The following is a 17996-nucleotide window of genomic DNA, read 5'->3' on the forward strand; positions in this document are numbered from 1 at the left end:
GACCCTGGTGCTATGAAGCCGCAGTGCTATCCACTTGTGCTACCATGTTGCCCAGGAAATGTGAGCCTTGTCTATACAACCTCTCTTCATAACTGAAGCCTTTTAGCCCTGATATCATTCTGGTAAATCTGTACTCCATGTCCTCCCAAGACTAATATATCCTTCCTGAGGGGTTGTACCTGGAGCTGGACACGATTACTCCCAACACAAAAATAAAATACTTCAGATGCTGGAAGCCTGAAATAAAAACACAAAATGCTGGAAATACTCTGAAAGTTTGGCAGCATCGAAGGAGAGACAGTCAACCTTTCAGGCCTGTGACCTTTGACCAGAAATCGTGTCAGGAAAAACTTTTCTAAGTTCACTCATCTCCTCCATAGCAACACCTTTTATTTAGATGCTTTAGATCTTAAGTTGTGTATTGGTGAGGCAAAAATATGCTGGTATGTTTAATGCAGGGGACTAGAGGCAGGGTTATTTTCCTAGTTATAGAGGTCTGCATCCCCCACCCTTTCAGGCAGAGAGTTCCAGACTCCCACCACCCTCTGGGTAAAAATGTTTTTCCTCACCTCCCTCTAGACCTTGCCTTAAATCTCTGCCCCCTGGTCATTGATCCCTCCACCAAGGGGAAATGTTTCTTCTTGTCTACTCTATCTGTGCCCCTCCATTATCTTATACATCTCAATCATATCCCCCCTCAGTCTCATCCGCTCTAGTCTATCCAATCTATCCAATCTACCTTCATCGCTAAAACGCTCCAGCCCAGGCAACATCCTGGTAAATCTCCTCTGCACCCTTTCCAGTGTTGTCACATCCCTCCTGTAATGTGGATTCCAGAAATGCACACAACAGTCTAGCCCTTAAACGCTATTCCTCGGCTAGTAAAGGCAAGTGTCGTCTTAACCACTGCTGGTAACCATTTACCCTTTGGGGCAGCACAGTGGCTAGCACAGTTGCTTCACAGCTCCAGGGTCCCAGGTTCGATTCCCCGCTGGGTCACTGTCTGTGCGGCGTCTGCACGTTCTCCCCGTGTGTGCGTGGGTTTCCTCCAGGTGCTCCGGTTTCCTCCCACAGTCCAAAGATGTGCGGGTTAGTGGATTGGCCGTGCTAAATTGCCCTTAGTGTCCAAAAAACAAAGGTTAAGTGGGGTTACTGGGTTATGGGGGTAGGGTGGAGGTGTTTGACCTTGGGTAGGGTGCTGTTTTCAAGGACTGGTGCAGACCCGATGGGCCGAATGGCCTCCTTCTGCACTGTAAATTCTATGATTTATGTAACCCAAGTAATGCTACAGTCTCTGGGTTGTATAATACTATTAAGTCCATCCCTTCTGAGCTTGTGTGGTATTTATGATTAGAGCTCTGATTATCTTTCGCTCGCTGTGCCATGAGCCTTAATTACAGAGAGTCCACTGTATAATATGTCAAAACTTTATAGTGCCATGAAACTGTAAAAGTGAGTACATCACAGGTGCCACTAACCCATTTTTCAGAGCCGCCTTTGACAGCTTTGCAAAGTGGCTCACATTGCCCCAACTAAAATGCCAGCAATTTGGAGCATTTCTAATTCTCCAACTTGCCACCTGTTCAGTCATTTTGCAGTGGGAGATTTTCAGCCCCCTTTCCCACCTGTTCCAGGCTATTGGCATCATTCGCATGTTTTTCATTAAATACTTGAGCCAGTCAAGACACCACAGAGAAATTTAGTGACACAGATTTTATTTAAATCATGAATGTTTTATGGAGGCTGAGGTGAGATGCGGAACTGAATCATAGAACGTTACAGCTCAGACTGTGGGCATTTGACCTATCATGGCTGTTCCAGCAATACATTAAATGGTCACTCCAGTTCAGGTATCATTGTAATGTACTGGCCAATTTGCATAAGATCCCACAAAGGGCCAATGATATGAATGGACAGTTGATTTATTTTTGTTGGTATGAAGGGACAGCACGGTGGTGCAGTGGTTAACACATTCTCCCCATGTCTGCGTGGGTCTCACCCCCACAACCCAAAGATGTGCAGGGTAGGTGGATTGGCCACGCTAAATTGCTCTTTGATTGGAATAAAAAAGAATTGGGCACTCTACATTAAGGCGGCATGGTAGCACAGTGGTTAGCACTGTTGCTTCACTGTGGCAGGGACCCAGGTTCGATTCCCGGCTTGGGTCACTGTCTGTGTGGAGTCTGCATGTTCTCCCCGTGTCTGCCTGGGTTTCCTCCGGGTGCTCCGGTTTCCTCCCACAAATCCCAAAAGACGTGCTGTTAGGTGAATTGGACATTCTGAATTCTCCTTCTGTGTACCTGAACAGGTGCCGGAATGTGGCAACTAGGGGCTTTTCACAGTAACCTCATTGCAGTGAGAATGTAAGCCTAATTTTGACAATAATAAAGATTATTATTATCATGGATATTGACCAGGACACAGATGGCAATACTGGAACCATTCTTCTTTGATGATCACTCGCTAACGAGGATGATTGTCCACCTAGGAAACTCCATGTCACTGGCTTTCCAGAAGAGACTAGGCGAAGGTGGCTAGTGAGGATTTGGGCGATGATCTTCCTGGCGAGGGACAGTTCCACAGTTCCCACAGTCCATTTTGTCTCCTTTGGTGAAGATGATGGCATCATGAGGTTGACTCAACATGAATACAGACACAATCGTTGGAGCTAGTGAGATGCCTCTCTAACCCAGCAGAGACAGAGGGTGGTTAGCACTGCTTCCTCACGGCGCCAAGGCCCCAGGTTCGATCCCGGCTCTGGGTCACTGTCCATGTGGAGTTTGCACATTCTCCCCGTGTCTGCGTGGGTTTCACCCCCACAACCCAAAGATGTGCTGGATAGGTGGATTGGCCACGCTAAATACCCCTTAATTGGAAAAAAAGAATTGGGTACTCTAAATTTATTTTTTTAAAACAGCAGAGACCAAGGGAGAAACATGATGAAGCCATGAAAACAGGTCAAATGGTGCACACCCTCCCATGAAGCTTCTGCTCACAGTTACGACCAGAGTTCCGGACAAATTTTCCCCACCCACCAATACATATATATCTCCCTCAACTTGAGCAGTACCAATCACGCACCGCAGCCTCCTCTCCTCGGATACCAAACCCGTCTGGAGCCATCCAGGAACCAACACCGGATTCTTCCCACCCACCCTTACAAATGAAAAGAAAACAAGAAAATCCATGAAAACCCCAGTTCTAAAGGGGAGCTGCATATATAACCACACGACACGACTCGGGGCCCGATACAGAACCAACATCATTCCATACATTTATACAGAGAGGAGCAGCAACAACAGCCTTGTGGATAGCACAATCGCTTCACAGCTCCAGGGTCCCAGGTTCGATTCCGGCTTGGGTCACTGTCTGTGCGGAGTCTGCACATCCTCCCCGTGTGTGCGTGGGTTTCCTCCGGGTGCTCCGGTTTCCTCCCACAGTCCAAAGATGTGCGGGTTAGGTGGATTGGCCATGATAAATTGCCCTTGATGTCCAAAATTGCCCTTAGTGTTGGGTGGGGTTACTGGGTAATGGGGATAGGGTGGAGGTGTTGACCTTGGATAGGGGGTAGAGTGCTCTTTCCAAGAGCCGGTGCAGACTCAATGGGCCGAATGGCCTCCTTTTGCACTGTAAATTCTATAAAAATAAAAAACATGTTCAGATTATGATCAATGTCTTCAGGATTTCCCAAGAAAAGGATAAAGAGCGAGAGCTACCAGGAGTTAACTACAGGATCACAAAAGGACCAGAGCCCAGCCCTGATTCCATATTTGCCTTGGCACCCACCGACCACCCAAAAATGAGGAAGAGGAAAAAGCTGCTTGTTCAACCAAGAACGCATTCCACCCCCACCCCCCCCCCTTTGCAAAGGGAGGTAACAGGAAGTCAACCAAAATATAGGGTTCGGCTCAACCCCAGGCCCCGGTACACCGAAGATATGAAACCCAGCAGCACAGTAACAGTGATTAGCACTGTTGGTTCACAGTTCCAGGATCCCAGGTTCGATTCCCAGCTTGGGTCACTGTCTGTGCGGCGTCTGCACGTTCTCCCCGTGTGTGCGTGGGTTTCCTCCGGGTGCTCCGGTTTCCTCCCACAGTCCAAAGATGTGCGGGTTAGGTGGATTGGCCATGCTAAATTACCCTTGGTGTCCAAAAAACAAAGGTTAAGTGGGGTTACTGGGTTATGGGGATAGGGTGGAGGTGTGGGCTTGAGTGCTCTTTGTAAGGGCCAGTGCAGACTCGATGGGCTGAATGGCCTCCTTCTGCACTGTAAATTCTATGATTCTATCAAGAGGTCCCTAATATGCCCCTTCAAGCAGGAATATCCAAAGCCCCTGGGGGCAACAGGGTACCAACTACAGTGTCAAACCTGGCCCACCCCAACACAGGAATCAATACCCCCAGGTTCTCGCGCAGACCCCAGTGGCACCTCTACGACCATATCCAGAGCATGGTGATTATGGGAAGGGAGTGCTTTTTGGGACGTGCCTGACCTCCTTTATAATGAAGATGAGTGGAACCATGGCAGGGCGATGGGTGGATGGTTGATGTGAAGTTGGGTGGAAGGGTCAGTGGTCGGAGGCCGTCGGATACTCCCCCCACCCACCCTTGGCCTTGAAGGTCGGATACTCTGTGCTCCCTCAAGCCTGATACATCCAGCCTCCAAATCGAGCTTGCTAAAGCATGGCAGCCAATCTTCAAACTCGATCATGTGTCTGTGGCGGTTTCCTCCGGGTGCTCCAGTTTCTTCCGACAGTCCAAAGATGTGCAGGTTAGGTGGATTGGCCATGCTAAATTGCCCCTTAGTGTTCAAAAAGGTTAAGTGGGGGTTACGGGGCTAGGATGGTGTGTAAGCTTAAGTCGGGTGCTCTTTCCAAGGGCCGGTGCAGACTTGATGGGCCAAATGGCCTCCTGCACTGTAAACTCTATGATTCTATGAACTCTGCCCTCGCTCAGAAGCGCATTTTCTGGTTCGGCTCATTCGATAGAGTTCAGGAGAGGCAACCAATACATTGTCACCATCTGGCATTGCCAGTCTTACCTGCTAAGGATTTGCCAGAGCATTACAGAGTGGTTGCTGTTGAAGAAATATCTCGTCCACGTGTCATGTCACCAGGTTTAATGCCCTGATGGCCAGTTGTGCTACTATGGTTCTTTGTTATGAGCTTTGTGTGCAGCCAAGCAGATGAGAAGCAGCTCACACAGGCAGAGAGAGAAGCCAGCATTCCTTGTCTGTTATTGAATCAAACTCTTTCTGCCACTGAGTGGAGGCTGAGAAGGGTGCGTCAGAAATTCTGTTTTTTCTCGTTCAGGAAAGCATTGTCATTCTCTCACTGATTATATAGCGTGGCAGTTGTGTGGTGCGGAGTAAGCAAAGATCTCCTGTGCTCGTCAAGGTGAGCAAAGGGAGTCAGGTACAGACTATAGCACAGGTTATTCATAGAACAGTTTGCAGCAATGAAGAAAGTGAATGAAATGAAATGAAAATCGCTTATTGTCACGAGTAGGCTTCAATGAAGTTACTGTGAAAAGCCCCTAGTCGCCACATTCCGCGCCTGTTCGGGGAGGCTGGTACAGGAATTGAACTGTGCTGCTGGCCTGCCTTGGTCTGCTTTCAAAGCCAGCGATTTTAGCCCTGTGCTAAACGAGCACTGTCAGAGGGTCAGTACTGAGGGAGTGCCGCAGTGTTAGCACTACTGCCTCACGGCGCCGAGGTCCCAGGTTCATTCCCGGCCCTGGGTCACTGTCGGTGTGGAGTTTGCACAGTCTCCCTGTCTCTGCGGGGTCTCACCCCTGAGAACCCAAAAAGACGTGCAGAATAGGTGGATTGGCCACGCTAAATTGCCACTTAATTGGGGGGGGGGGGGGGGGGGGGGAAGTAATTGGGTACTCTAAATTTATATTTTAAAAAAGTATCACCAGGTTAGAACTGGATCACTCAAAACTGTGCGATGCCTTCTGTGGTTGAATAGCTTGAGGGTCTGACTGTTTTGCGTACAAGCTGTGCTGAGATGTGGTTTGGAAGCCAGCCTGTGCCTATGGGGCTGCACACCTCGCCTTCAGTTAGGGCAGGAAGGAGATAATCGGAGGAATAAAATTTTCCAATCTCAGGCCAGGAGTTTATATTTGCGGAGCACAATGGATTTACTCGAGGTAGCCTCAATCCACATTGCAGCAGCCTAATGTCAGTCCCATGGTGTCTGTGATCCTTCACAATGCAGATTGATGGTGATTAAAGAGGTCAACTCCTGAGAACGAGGGGACAGGAATAACCTGCCTGTCCTCTGATAGCTTTAGGGATCTCCGATTTAGAAATATTGCACACAATCTGTACTTTCTCTCCCTGATCACGTCAAATCCCAGTTTGAGATCAGCTGCCTGTCGTTTAGACAGAGAAGCTGCTCCCAGCAATCTGCTGCTGAAACCTGATTGACCTTCCAGATAGTTCCAGACTCTATTCAAGGTAATCAACTTCAGGAGTGTATAAACAGGGCAATATGTATCACTCCCATTAAAGATATTCAATCCTGCCTCCTGGGTCGCATGCATCTCCAGTTAGTTAGAGCACAGCTCCCTCTACACTGTCCCCATCAAACACTCCCAGGACAGGTACAGCACGGGGTTAGATACAGAGTAAAGCTCCCTCTACACTGTCCCCATCAAACACTCCCAGGACAGGTACAGCACGGGGTTAGATACAGAGTAAAGCTCCCTCTACACTGTTCCCATCAAACACTCCCAGGACAGGTACAGCACGGGGTTAGATTCAGAGTAAAGCTCCCTCTACACTGTCCCCATCAAACACTCCCAGGACAGGTACAGCACGGGGTTAGATACAGAGTAAAGCTCCCTCTACACTGTCCCCATCAAACACTCCCAGGACAGGTACAGCACGGGGTTAGATACAGAGTAAAGCTTTCTCTACACTGTCCTCATCAAACACTCCCAGGACAGGTACAGCACGGGGTTAGATACAGAGTAAAGCTCCCTCTACTCTGTCCCCATCAAACACTCCCACGACAGGTACAGCACGGGGTTAGATACAGAGTAAAGCTCCCTCTACACTGTCCCCATCAAACACTCCCACGACAGGTACAGCACGGGGTTAGATATAGAGTAAAGCTCCCTCTACACTGTCCCCATCAAACACTCCCAGGACAGGTACAGCACGGGGTTAGATACAGAGTAAAGCTCCCTCTACACTGTCCCCATCAAACACTCCCAGGACAGGTACAGCACGGGGTTAGATACAGAGTAAAGCTCCCTCTACACTGTCCCCATCAAACACTCCCAGGACAGGTACAGCACGGGGTTAGATACAGAGTAAAGCTCCCTCGACACTGTCCCCATCAAACACTCCCAGGACAGGTACAGCATGAGGTTATATGGAGTTGGGAGAACTTTATCTGAAAGTGGTTCAACCCTAACTTCCAAAAGCTCTGTTAAAGGGTCATTTTCCGTGGTTCATCATGAGATGTTTGTGAAGAAGTTCACCAATTCCCTACTTGATTAGAGGGCAATACGGTTTGCAGGTTGCCAGTGGAAACTGCGGACTGGACAGACAGCAGACTAAGTAGACACTTAACTGTCAAATGCAAGTGAAATTTGGTCCGTTGCGTGATGTGATATAAATTATACAATCAGTTGCGACCTCTGACAATGGTTCTATTTAGAATTTGAGCTGCAGTAAGTGGCAGGGGTTTAGGGATCAGGTTAATGTTATTAGAAGGTAAAGCCAGGCTTGCAACTGGGACTACGCTAATCAGATGAGAGCTATCATTCAGAACGGTGTGTGAGATCTCCAATTCCAGCTCGCCATTAATCCTCACTTGCCCACCAGAAACATTGTCACATGTATACAAGCCAAGAAACATTGTTTTCCAAGGATTGACCTTTGCATTGCAGCTGATGTGGGAATGTGTTGACTCAGTATTTCTGGAGAAGCTGGCTGGTTAATGTTAACATTCCGCAGGTTATGACCAGCTCCTGTTGGCTAAATAATTTTAGCCGTTACTTTGAAGGTCTCCCTCAGTCAAAAACTCCACTCCGAGACCTGGGCACATATTCCAGGCTGGCACAGCCAGTGCCTGTACTGAGGGAGTGAGAGGGTTGGTGCACTGTCAGAGGGTCAGTACTGAGGGAGTGCTGCACTGTCAGAGGGTCAGTACTGAGGGAGTGCTGCACTGTCAGAGGGTCAGTACTGAGGGAGTGCAGCACTGTCAGAGGGTCAGTACTGAGGGAGGGCTGCACTGTCAGAGGGTCAGTACTGAGGGAGTGCCGCACTGTCAGAGGGTCAGTACTGAGGGAGTGCCGCACTGTCAGAGGGTCAGTACTGAGGGAGTGCTGCACTGTCAGAGGGTCAGTACTGAGGGAGTGAGAGGGTCCGTACTGAGGGAGTGAGAGGGTCAGTACTGAGGGAGTGAGAGGGTCAGTACTGAGGGAGCGAGAGAGTCAGTACTGAGGGAGCGAGAGGGTCAGTACTGAGAGAGCGAGAGGGTCAGTACTGAGGCAGCGAGAGGGTCAGTACTGAGGGAGTGAGGGTCAGTACTGAGGGAGTGCCGCACTGTCAGAGGGTCAGTACTGAGGGAGTGCCGCACTGTCAGAGGGTCAGTGCTGAGGGAGCGCCGCACTGTCAGAGGGTCAGTACTGAGGGAGTGCCGCATAATTGGGTACTCTAAATTTATTTTTTGAAAACTAAATGCCAAACAGATTCTCTGGTCATTTTCACATTGCTGTTAGTGAGGACCTAGCTGTGTATAAATTAGCTGGTGACTTTAAAGCAATAACGCACCCCGAGATAGCAAAAGAACGCAAGATATAATTTTATTTTTCCTCAGCTGGATGCAAAGTGTCTTGTTGCATATTTCCATTTGAGCTGTGAGTGTGTCTGTATGAGGCAGTGATGTGTGCCAGATGCCCAGGAACTTTCATCCAAAAGACAGACTGCATAAAACAATTCAACTCTTACTCCAGGACTCTGAGTCAGTACTCATTGGAGTTAATAAGGCTGAGGGGGGATCTTATTGAAACGTACAAGATACTGTGAGGCCTGGATGGAGTGGACGTGGAGAGGATGTTTCCACTTTAGGAAAAACTAGAACCAGAGGACACAATCTCAGACTAAAGGGACGATCCTTTAAAACAGAGATGAGGACGAATTTCTTCAGCCAGAGGGTGGTGAATCTTTGGAACTCTGCAGAAGGCTGTGGAGGCCAAATCACTGAGTGTCTTTAAGACAGAGATAGAAGGGCAGCACGGTGGCACAGTGGTTAGCATTGCTGCCTATGGCGCTGAGGACCCGGATTCAAATCCTGGCCCTGGGTCACTGTCCGTGTGGAGTTTGCACATTCTCCCCGTGTCTGCGTGGGTTTCACCCCCACAACCCAAAGATGTGCAGAGTAGGTAGATTGAACACTCTAAATTGCCCCTTAATTGGACAAAATAATTGGGTACTCTAAATTAAAAAAAATTAAAATAAAAAAAAAAAACAGATAGATAGGTTCTTGATTAATAAGGGGATCAGGGGTTATGGGGAGAAGGCAGGAGAATGGGGATGAGAAAATATCAGCCATGATTGAATGGTGGAGCAGACTCGATGGGCTGAGTAGCCTAATTCTGCTCCTATGTCTTATGGCCTTTTGCTTTCACCCCCCCCTTACAGTACCAGGTGGGACAATTATACTCCGTAGCGGAGGCAAGTAAGAATGAGACTGGCGGCGGCGAAGGTGTTGAAGTGTTAAAGAACGAGCCGTACGAGAAAGACGGTGAGAAGGGACAATACACACACAAGATCTACCATCTCCAGCGGTAAGTGCAGATGGGGGTGGAACCTGCTGAGCACCATCCAGGCTCTGCAGCAGGTTGTGGTTTGGTTGCACAGTGACTATAGTATTGACCCAGTAACCCTGGGGCCTGGGCCCAGTGCAAATCCCACCCAGCAACTGGACCATTTGAATCTGGAATATAAAGCTAGTCAGTAACTGTGACCATGGCAACTATCATTGATTGCAAGGGCGTGGTGGTTAGCCCTGCTGACTCACGACGCCAAGATCCAGGGTCCGATCCCGGCTCTGGGTCACTGTCCGTGTGGAGTTTGCACATTCTCCCCGTGTCTGCGTGGGTTTCACCCCCACAACCCAAAGATGCGCAGGCTAGGTGGATTGGCCACGCTAAATTGCCCCCTCATTGGAAAAATGAATTGAGTACGCTAAATTTAGTAAGCTATCATTGATTGTTAGAAAAAAACCATCTGGCTCATTAATTTTTTTATTATCTCACTTTGCACATTGTACGCTGCCACAAACAGCAATGTGGTAACGACTAGATAATCTGGTTAGCACTGTTGCTTCACAGCGCCAGGGTCCCAGGTTCGATTCCCGGCTTGGGTCACTGTCTGTGTGGAGTCTGCACGTTCTCTCTGTGTCTGCGTAGGTTTCCTCCGGATGCTCCGGTTTCCTCCCACAAGTCCCCAAAGACGTTGGGTGAATTGGACATTCTGAATTCTCCCTCTGTGTGTACCCGAACAGGCGGTGGAATGTGGCGACTAGGGGATTTTCACAGTAACGTCATTGCAGTGTTAATGTAAGCCTACTTGTGATACTAATAAAGATTATTATTATTATGATACCACTACGCCATTGCCTCCCCTTGAAAGCTAGCAGGGTACGTGAGCATTACTTTGGAGTATGTTGCTGAGCCTGAGTGTGAGAGGCGAGTTATGGAGAAGGGCTGATGTATCAAATTATTTAATCGCCCTGGTTTAATGCTTATTATCACTAATTTGGGTACCCAGTAACCTGCTATGTATTGCAGATTTGCTCCCTGCTGATCTGCCATCCACCATGTTACTGGACCTGACCCTCTTGAGAGGAATATCAGTAATTTCTGATGAGAATTTAATATGGAATTCACAAACATTCCAGGCAGCCCAGCTGAGATGGTTCCTCAGAGGACTGTAACAAGAGCGAAGAAGTCCATGGAACCAGGGGTACCTGAACTGCACAAGAGGGGAGGACGAAGAGTGGAAGTGCTAAAGTGGATTCCATAGTTGGGGAGCAGACAGGTGTTTCTGCAGCCATAGACGTGACCCCAGGATGGTGTGTTGCCTCCCTGGTGCCTGGGTCAATGATGTCACTGAGTGGCTGCAGGAGATTCTTTTGGGGAAGGGTGAACACCAGAGGACATGGTCCACATTGGGACCAATGGCAAGGATAGGTAAAGGGATGAGGCCCTGAATACAGATTCAAGGGAGATGGGAAGGGAATTAAAAAGCAGGACCACGAGAGCAGTGACCACAGGGTTACTGACAATAGGGAGGCACGGTGGCGCAGTGGTTAGCACTTCTGCCTTAGGCACTGAGGATCCGGTTTGATCCCGGCCCTGAGTCACTGTCTGTGTGGAGTTTGCACATTCTCCCCGTGTCTGCGTGGGTCTCACCCCCACAACTTAAAGATGTGCCGGGTAGGTGGATTGGACACACTAAATTGCCTGTGATGAGGACAATCTTGAACTTCAGAAGGACATAGACATGTTGGTGGATTGGGCAGACAAGTGGCAGATGAAGTTCAATGCAGAGAAATGTGAGGTGATTTATTTTGACAGGAACAATATGGAGGAACAGTATAAAATAAACGGAGAAACTCTGAAGGAGGTGCAGGATCAGAGGGACCTTGGTGTATATCTACACAAGTCATTGAAGATGGCCCCATAGAGTTTCCTTCTGTTCCTTCCCAGTAAACCTTCAGGCGCCTGTATATGTTCTCCCGAAGCTGTCTAACCACCTCCTGTTATCTTATTAGCAGTGTTTGGAATCAATGATGCTCAGTGTTCTGTGTTGCGTTATGCTGCTTCGGGTAACACAGGCTGCTACTTGATGCAGTCTTAACTAAAGGATGCTCCAGACTCTGAAATGAGTTCAACGCGTTTATTGAACTATTAACACAGTTCTCAAATGAGTTTGACTCTCTGCTAATCTAACTGTAGTAACTCAGTCTAACTGTACCAGCTTGCTCTAAGCCACGTGCTGGGGTTTGATGCTGCTGATCAGCCCTGTCTAACTCTCTAGATGTGTCCGTGGAAAGAGGCAGGGTGTGAGTGCCTCATCCCTTTTATAGTGTTTATGTCATGCCCCCTTGTGGTGATGCCACCTCTGAGTGTCCTGACTGCCCATTGCTTGTGTCCTATTCTGAGTGTTCATTGGTTGAATGTTTGCATATCATGACATTCTGTTAAAAAAGAAAAGGTGTGTAAATTGAATTCATGGCAGGATGTCCTGAGGCACCAGAGCAGTGGACTGGAAGCATCATTTCGACCCCCCCCCCCATTCTATCTTGCCCCTCTGAAGTTACTGTGCAGGAAGGAGGGTAAATTGAGGCGATTATAATTTCCAATCAAAGACCATGCATTGCAACAGCTTACACAGCAGCAGGACAGCTATATGGGAGGAACAAAGGCCTTGGCTTTATGTAGTACCTGTTGTATCTCTGGATGTTCCTCACGTGTCTTGTACGTGAATTTTAAGTGTAACGCATTGCTATGCAGTAACTGCCGTAAGTAAAATGCAGACAGAAGGACGATGTGTGCCGTGGAGAAAGGTGGGGTAATACATTGTTCCCACCAGGGCTCGAATACAATTTGACACTCTGGTGCAGTACTGAGGGCGGTGCCATCATTCAGACGTCAAACCCAGGCCCCATCTACCTGCTTGAGTGGGTGTAAAAGGCCCAGAGCCTAGAGTGAAAGTCGGGTGAGGTTTTTAAAAAAAGAAATTTAGAGTACCCAATTCGTTTTTCCAATTAAGGGGCAATTTAGCGTGGCCAATCCACCTATCCTGCACATCTTTGGGTTGTGGGAGCGAAACCCACGCAAACACAGAGAGAATGTGCAAATTCCACACGGACAGCGACCCGGGGCTGGGATCGAACCTGGGACCTCGGCGCTGTGAGGCAGCAGAGCTAACCACTGTGCAACCATGCTGCCCTGGGTGAGGTTAAGTTCTGATGTGGTTCCAGCTCACTGTTTATGATGCATTTTGTCCAACTCTAAGGCATTGGGCAGGGACATGGTGAACTCTCTCAAAGCCGTGTGAGATCAACGGTGCAGTTGTTAAATTTGCTGATAAGGCAAAGATAGGTGTGGCAGTAAGCAGTGAAGAGGGCATGAGGAGTCTACAAAGGGGACATAGTTTTGGCAGCTGGAGTATAATGTGGGGAAAATGTGAACCTGTCCAATTTGAAAGGAAGAATAGAAACACAGAATGTTGTTCCAATGGAGATAGATCGGGTGTACAGAGGGATCTGGGTGTCCTGGTGCAGAGGGATCTGGGTGTCCTGGTGCAGAGGGATCTGGGTGTCCTGGTGCAGAGGGACCTGGGTGTCCTGGTGCAGAGGGACCTGGGTGTCCTGGTGCAGAGGGACCTGGGTGTCCTGGTGCAGAGGGACCTGGGTGTCCTGGTGCAGAGGGACCTGGGTGTCCTGGTGCAGAGGGACCTGGGTGTCCTGGTGCAGAGGGACCTGGGTGTCCTGGTGCAGAGGGACCTGGATGTCCTGGTATAGAGGGATCTGGGTGTGTCCTGGTACAGAGGGATCTGGGTGTCCTGGTACAGAGGGACCTGGGTGTCCTGGTACAGAGGGACCTGGATGTCCTGGTACAGAGGGATCTGGGTGTGTCCTGGTACAGAGGGATCTGGGTACCCTGGTACATAAATCAGAATACGTTAGTTTGCAGGTACAGCAAGTGGTTAGGCAGACAGATGGAGTGTCTTTGCTGATTGACAGGGCAAAGGAATATAAAAGTAAGGATACAAGCAAAATATTGCAGATGCTGGAATTCGCAACAAAAACAGAAAATGCTGGAAAGGCTGATCAGGATCGGCAGCATCTGTACAGAGAGAAACGGTTACCATACACACTCAACACTAACTCTGTATATTCTCCATAAAAGTTGGGATGTTTTGCTGCAGTTTTACAAGGTATTGGTGGCACCACATCTGGAATACTGTGTACAGTTTTTGTCTCCTTATATGAGGAAGGACGGCAATGTGCTGGAAGCCATTCAGCGAAGGTTCACTCGATTCCTGGGCTGTGGGAGTCGGCAGTTATCTCGTGAGGAAAGGCTGGGTCTGTATCTGTTGGAGTTTAGAAGAACGAGAGTTGATCTTTTTGAAACCGACAATATCCTGACGGGGTGAATTTCGAAAAAAGGATGTTTCCTCTTGTGGGCGAGTCTAGAACTAGGGGGACACGCTTAAAAGTAAGGGTCGCCTATTTAAGAATGGAATGAGAAGAATTATTTTCTCTGAGGGTCGTGAATCTTTGGAACTCTCTTTCTATCCCCCCGAGACTGGTGGAGGCAGGTCAAGGTGGAGCTAGTTAGATCCCTGACTGACAAAGAGTTTGAAGATTATTAGGGTCGGGCTGGAAAGTGGAATTGAAGCCACAACTGAGATCTTATAGAGAGGCGGAGCGGGCTCGAGGGGCTGAATGGACTCCTGCTCCTAATTCATATGTTTGTGAGGATTCTATGATTTCTCTTGGGTGTTGATGATAAGATAAGACACTAAAGCTGGCTGGAGTTCACCAGAATGTAAGGATTTGGACTCTGGAGTTCAGAGGAATGAGCAGGGATTTCATAGAAAGCTCAAAAATACCACGAGGACTGGACAGAGTGGATGCAGGAAGGATGTTCCTGATGGTGGGGTGTGTCCAGAACCAGGGGTCACAGTCTGAGGATACGGGGTAGACCATTTAGAACAGGGGTGAAAGTTTCTCCACCCAGAGAGTGGTCGGCCTGTGGAATTCATTACCACAGGAAGTAGTTGAGGCCAAAACATTGTATTTTTTCAGGAAGCAGTTAGTTATAGCACTTGGGGTAAAGGGGATGAAAGGATATGGGGGAAGGCGTGATTAGCCTGTTGAGTTGGATGATGAGCCATGATCATAATGAATGGGGGAGCAGGCTCGAAGGGCTAAACGGCCTCCTCCTGCTCCCAGTTTCTATGTAAAGAAGGCCACACAATTCACCATGACCCATCCAACCAAAAAGACCCTCCAGTTTGCCCCCCGTTCCAACAGTTTCTGAAGTGCCGCCACGATCTTCAGCGTTGGTGCTTTAACTAGAAGCCGCTTCTATTTGTTCATCTCATCGTTAGTGCAGGAAGGCTGCTGACATCCATCCTAAACTTATCTTTAAGGTGAGAGGTGAGAAGCAGTAACCATGTTGTTCTTTCAGCAAGGTGCCCAGATTTGTGCAGATGTTGGCTCCCGAGGGAGCTCTGAATGTGCACGAGAAGGCGTGGAACGCGTATCCGTACTGCCGAACTGGTAAGTGGAACTCCTTCCGATCCTGTGCATTGGACTGGGGCAGAGGTGGGTGGTGAGGGCAGGGCGATCGACAATTATACTGATTTCCAAATCGTATTGTTATAAACTGAAACCATTTTAGTTCCCTTTAAATGGATCCTTTTCCAAAGTTCTGCTGCCTTTAGACAGGAGCCCAGCCCACCAATGTCACCTTCCAGGCGAACGCTGCCCCTTTAAGAACACTTGACTAAAAACCAGCTGCAAACATCCTCACCTGCTGCTGCCCATTGTAAACGATTGTCTGAAATGAGTGATGGTGATTAACCTTGCCTTACTCTCTGTTCTCCTGAAGTTTAATCTGCCACAGATAAAGCAAAGGTAACAAAGATGCCAGACCTGCATGCTTCCTTACTCCTCTTTAATTTATCAGCTGTAGTGCAGCGCTGGTGGAATGTGACATTGCCATGACAGTGAGGCGATACTGGATCCCTGCAGTGTGGGATAATAGTGTCACTTCAGAACCGTGTAAATATTTCATTAAGCCTGCAGGCCGATAGGAGCAAACTAGATCAGAACTTGAGCAGAGAAGACCTTTTATAAAATGTGAAGGGGCCTCTCGCCTCCTTTTATTTTGGATGCTGAATAAGTTTGCAGAGCAGTAACGGGAATGTATGCAAATGCAGCTGACCTGTTTGTGCACGGCCTGGTCCCTCAAGTAGCAGTGCGATGTGTAACCTGCTCATCCCGTGCTGCTCTGGGATGTTTTATCATCCCCCCCCCCCCCCGGACAAGGGGCGGGGGCAGCATCGGTTTCACAGCTCACCCCTCGAGCAGCATCTCTGACAGTGCAGCACTTCCTTGGGATTGCTTTAGTGTGGCAGCCTCGACTATTACTTTTAAAAATTAATTTGCGGGGGGGTGAGTGTTGCTGGCTAGGCCAGCATTTATTGCCCACCTTTAGTTGTCCTTGAGAAGGTGATGGTGAGCTGCCTCCTGTACTGGCACTGGAGGGGGTGCAGAGGAGATTCACTAGGTTGATTCCAGATTTGAGAGGATTGGCTTATGAAGAGAGACTGAGTAGACTGGGACTATACTCATTGGAATTTAGAAAAATGAGGGGGGGGCCTTCTAGAAACATATAAAATTATGAAGGGAATAGATGGGATAGATGCGGGCAGGTTGTTTCCACTGGCGGGTGAAACTAGAACTAGGGGGCATAGCCTCAAAATATGGGGGAGTAGATTTGGGACTGAGTTGAGGGGGAACTTCTTCACCCAAAGGGTTGTGAATCTATGGAATTCCCTGCCTGAATGTTTTTAACGCAAACAGAGGTAGATTTTTGAACAGTAAAGGAATCAAGGGTTAGGGTGGGTAAGTGGAGCTGAGTCCACAAAAAAATCAGCCATGATCTTATTGAATGGCGGAGCAGGCTCAAGGGGCCAGATGACCGACTCCTGCTCCTAGTTCTTCTGTTCTTATCTTCTTGTACCGCTTCCTGTTATGAGGTGTATGTTGCAGTAAGAACATGTATTGTTAAATAGAGGCCTTGAACCCAAAGCTCGCTCTTCCACCGTGTGAGGGTTCTCATCACTCACTTGGGAGAATGCGGCCCATTTATATTGTAAAAGTCCTTCCTGTCTATTTTCTTTGTTCCCATTTATTTTATGTTTTATTGTATTAATTTGGTCCATGGACCCATAATCGGAATGTGTCTTTAAACAGAAGACTCCAGGTTGAAGCAGCCTGCTTGTCAGGGGACACTGTTGCCAGGTTTTGTTTATAGTCAGACTCCTGGACACTGAGTGGACCTCAGGAACCAGCTTTGGAGGGACTCTGTTTCTCACGGACAGTGTTCTGCTTGACAACGTTCAGTGACTGGTTCCTGCATGGTGCTTTCTGAGAGAACTGGGCAGAAGCGTTTAGACCCTGGAAATGAAAGGACCGCTCGTTCTCACTCTCTCTCGAAATGATGCTGAGTCTGAAGAGAAGGAGGCAACCGTGCCAGAGACTATCACCTCCAGCCTGGAAGGAAAAAGTATCTAAACGATAGCTGAACTTCGGAACAACATTGCCTGGAAGTCATCCCAGGGCATCAAAGATCCTAATCCTTTTATTATTTTCTTGCCCCCCCCCCCCCGCCATGTGTGTGGTGTGTGTCATGAGAGTACCTTTAATGGGTGTTTATAAATGGGTGTGTATATAAATATCTGGAGTGAGGGTACCTTTAAGAAATGGGTGTTTACTACTGCAGTGATGTCAGAGAGTGGGTGGAGCTGGGCTGTCTGTCTGCTTTTTACTTTAGTTTTAGGCTGTTTGCTGCAGGGTGTGTTTTAGTTTTGTTTTCAGTGTTGGAGCTGAAGCCAGACAGCAGGTGTACTGTTGATCTCTCTGCCATGAAAAGACTATCTTGTGATCATTTGGTGAATTCAGAATTATAAATGTTCTCAGTGGTGAATGTAAACATAATGCGCTTCTGGTAAAAGGTGTTTTAAGTTGTATGGATGGTACAAGGAAAGCTTAAAGGATTACTTAGTGTTGTATTCTTTGGGGGTTGTATTTGAATTGATGGTTGCTAAGGGCAACTGTATGTTTTTTAAAAGGTTAACTTGAGTTCATAGAATAAACATTGTTTTGCTTTAAAAAAAATACTTTTCCATTTCTGCTGTACCACACCTGTAGAGTGGGCTGTGTGCTCCCC

At 48.1% G+C, this 17996-nt stretch overlaps 1 protein-coding gene across 2 annotated transcripts in view; it reads left to right on the plus strand.

The window, feature by feature from the left end:
* Nucleotides 1–17996, plus strand: part of LOC119975152 (phosphatidylinositol transfer protein alpha isoform-like) — an 81193-nt gene that overhangs the window by 22658 nt on the left and 40539 nt on the right. For both annotated transcript variants that reach the window (XM_038814732.1, XM_038814733.1), the window contains 2 exons: nucleotides 9661–9806; nucleotides 15228–15319. In XM_038814732.1, the coding sequence (XP_038670660.1) occupies nucleotides 9661–9806; nucleotides 15228–15319 (238 nt within the window). The remainder of the gene's footprint in view (nucleotides 1–9660; nucleotides 9807–15227; nucleotides 15320–17996) is intronic.

Source organism: Scyliorhinus canicula, chromosome 12 (genome assembly GCF_902713615.1).
Source record: "Scyliorhinus canicula chromosome 12, sScyCan1.1, whole genome shotgun sequence".
Classification (NCBI taxonomy): domain Eukaryota; kingdom Metazoa; phylum Chordata; class Chondrichthyes; order Carcharhiniformes; family Scyliorhinidae; genus Scyliorhinus; species Scyliorhinus canicula.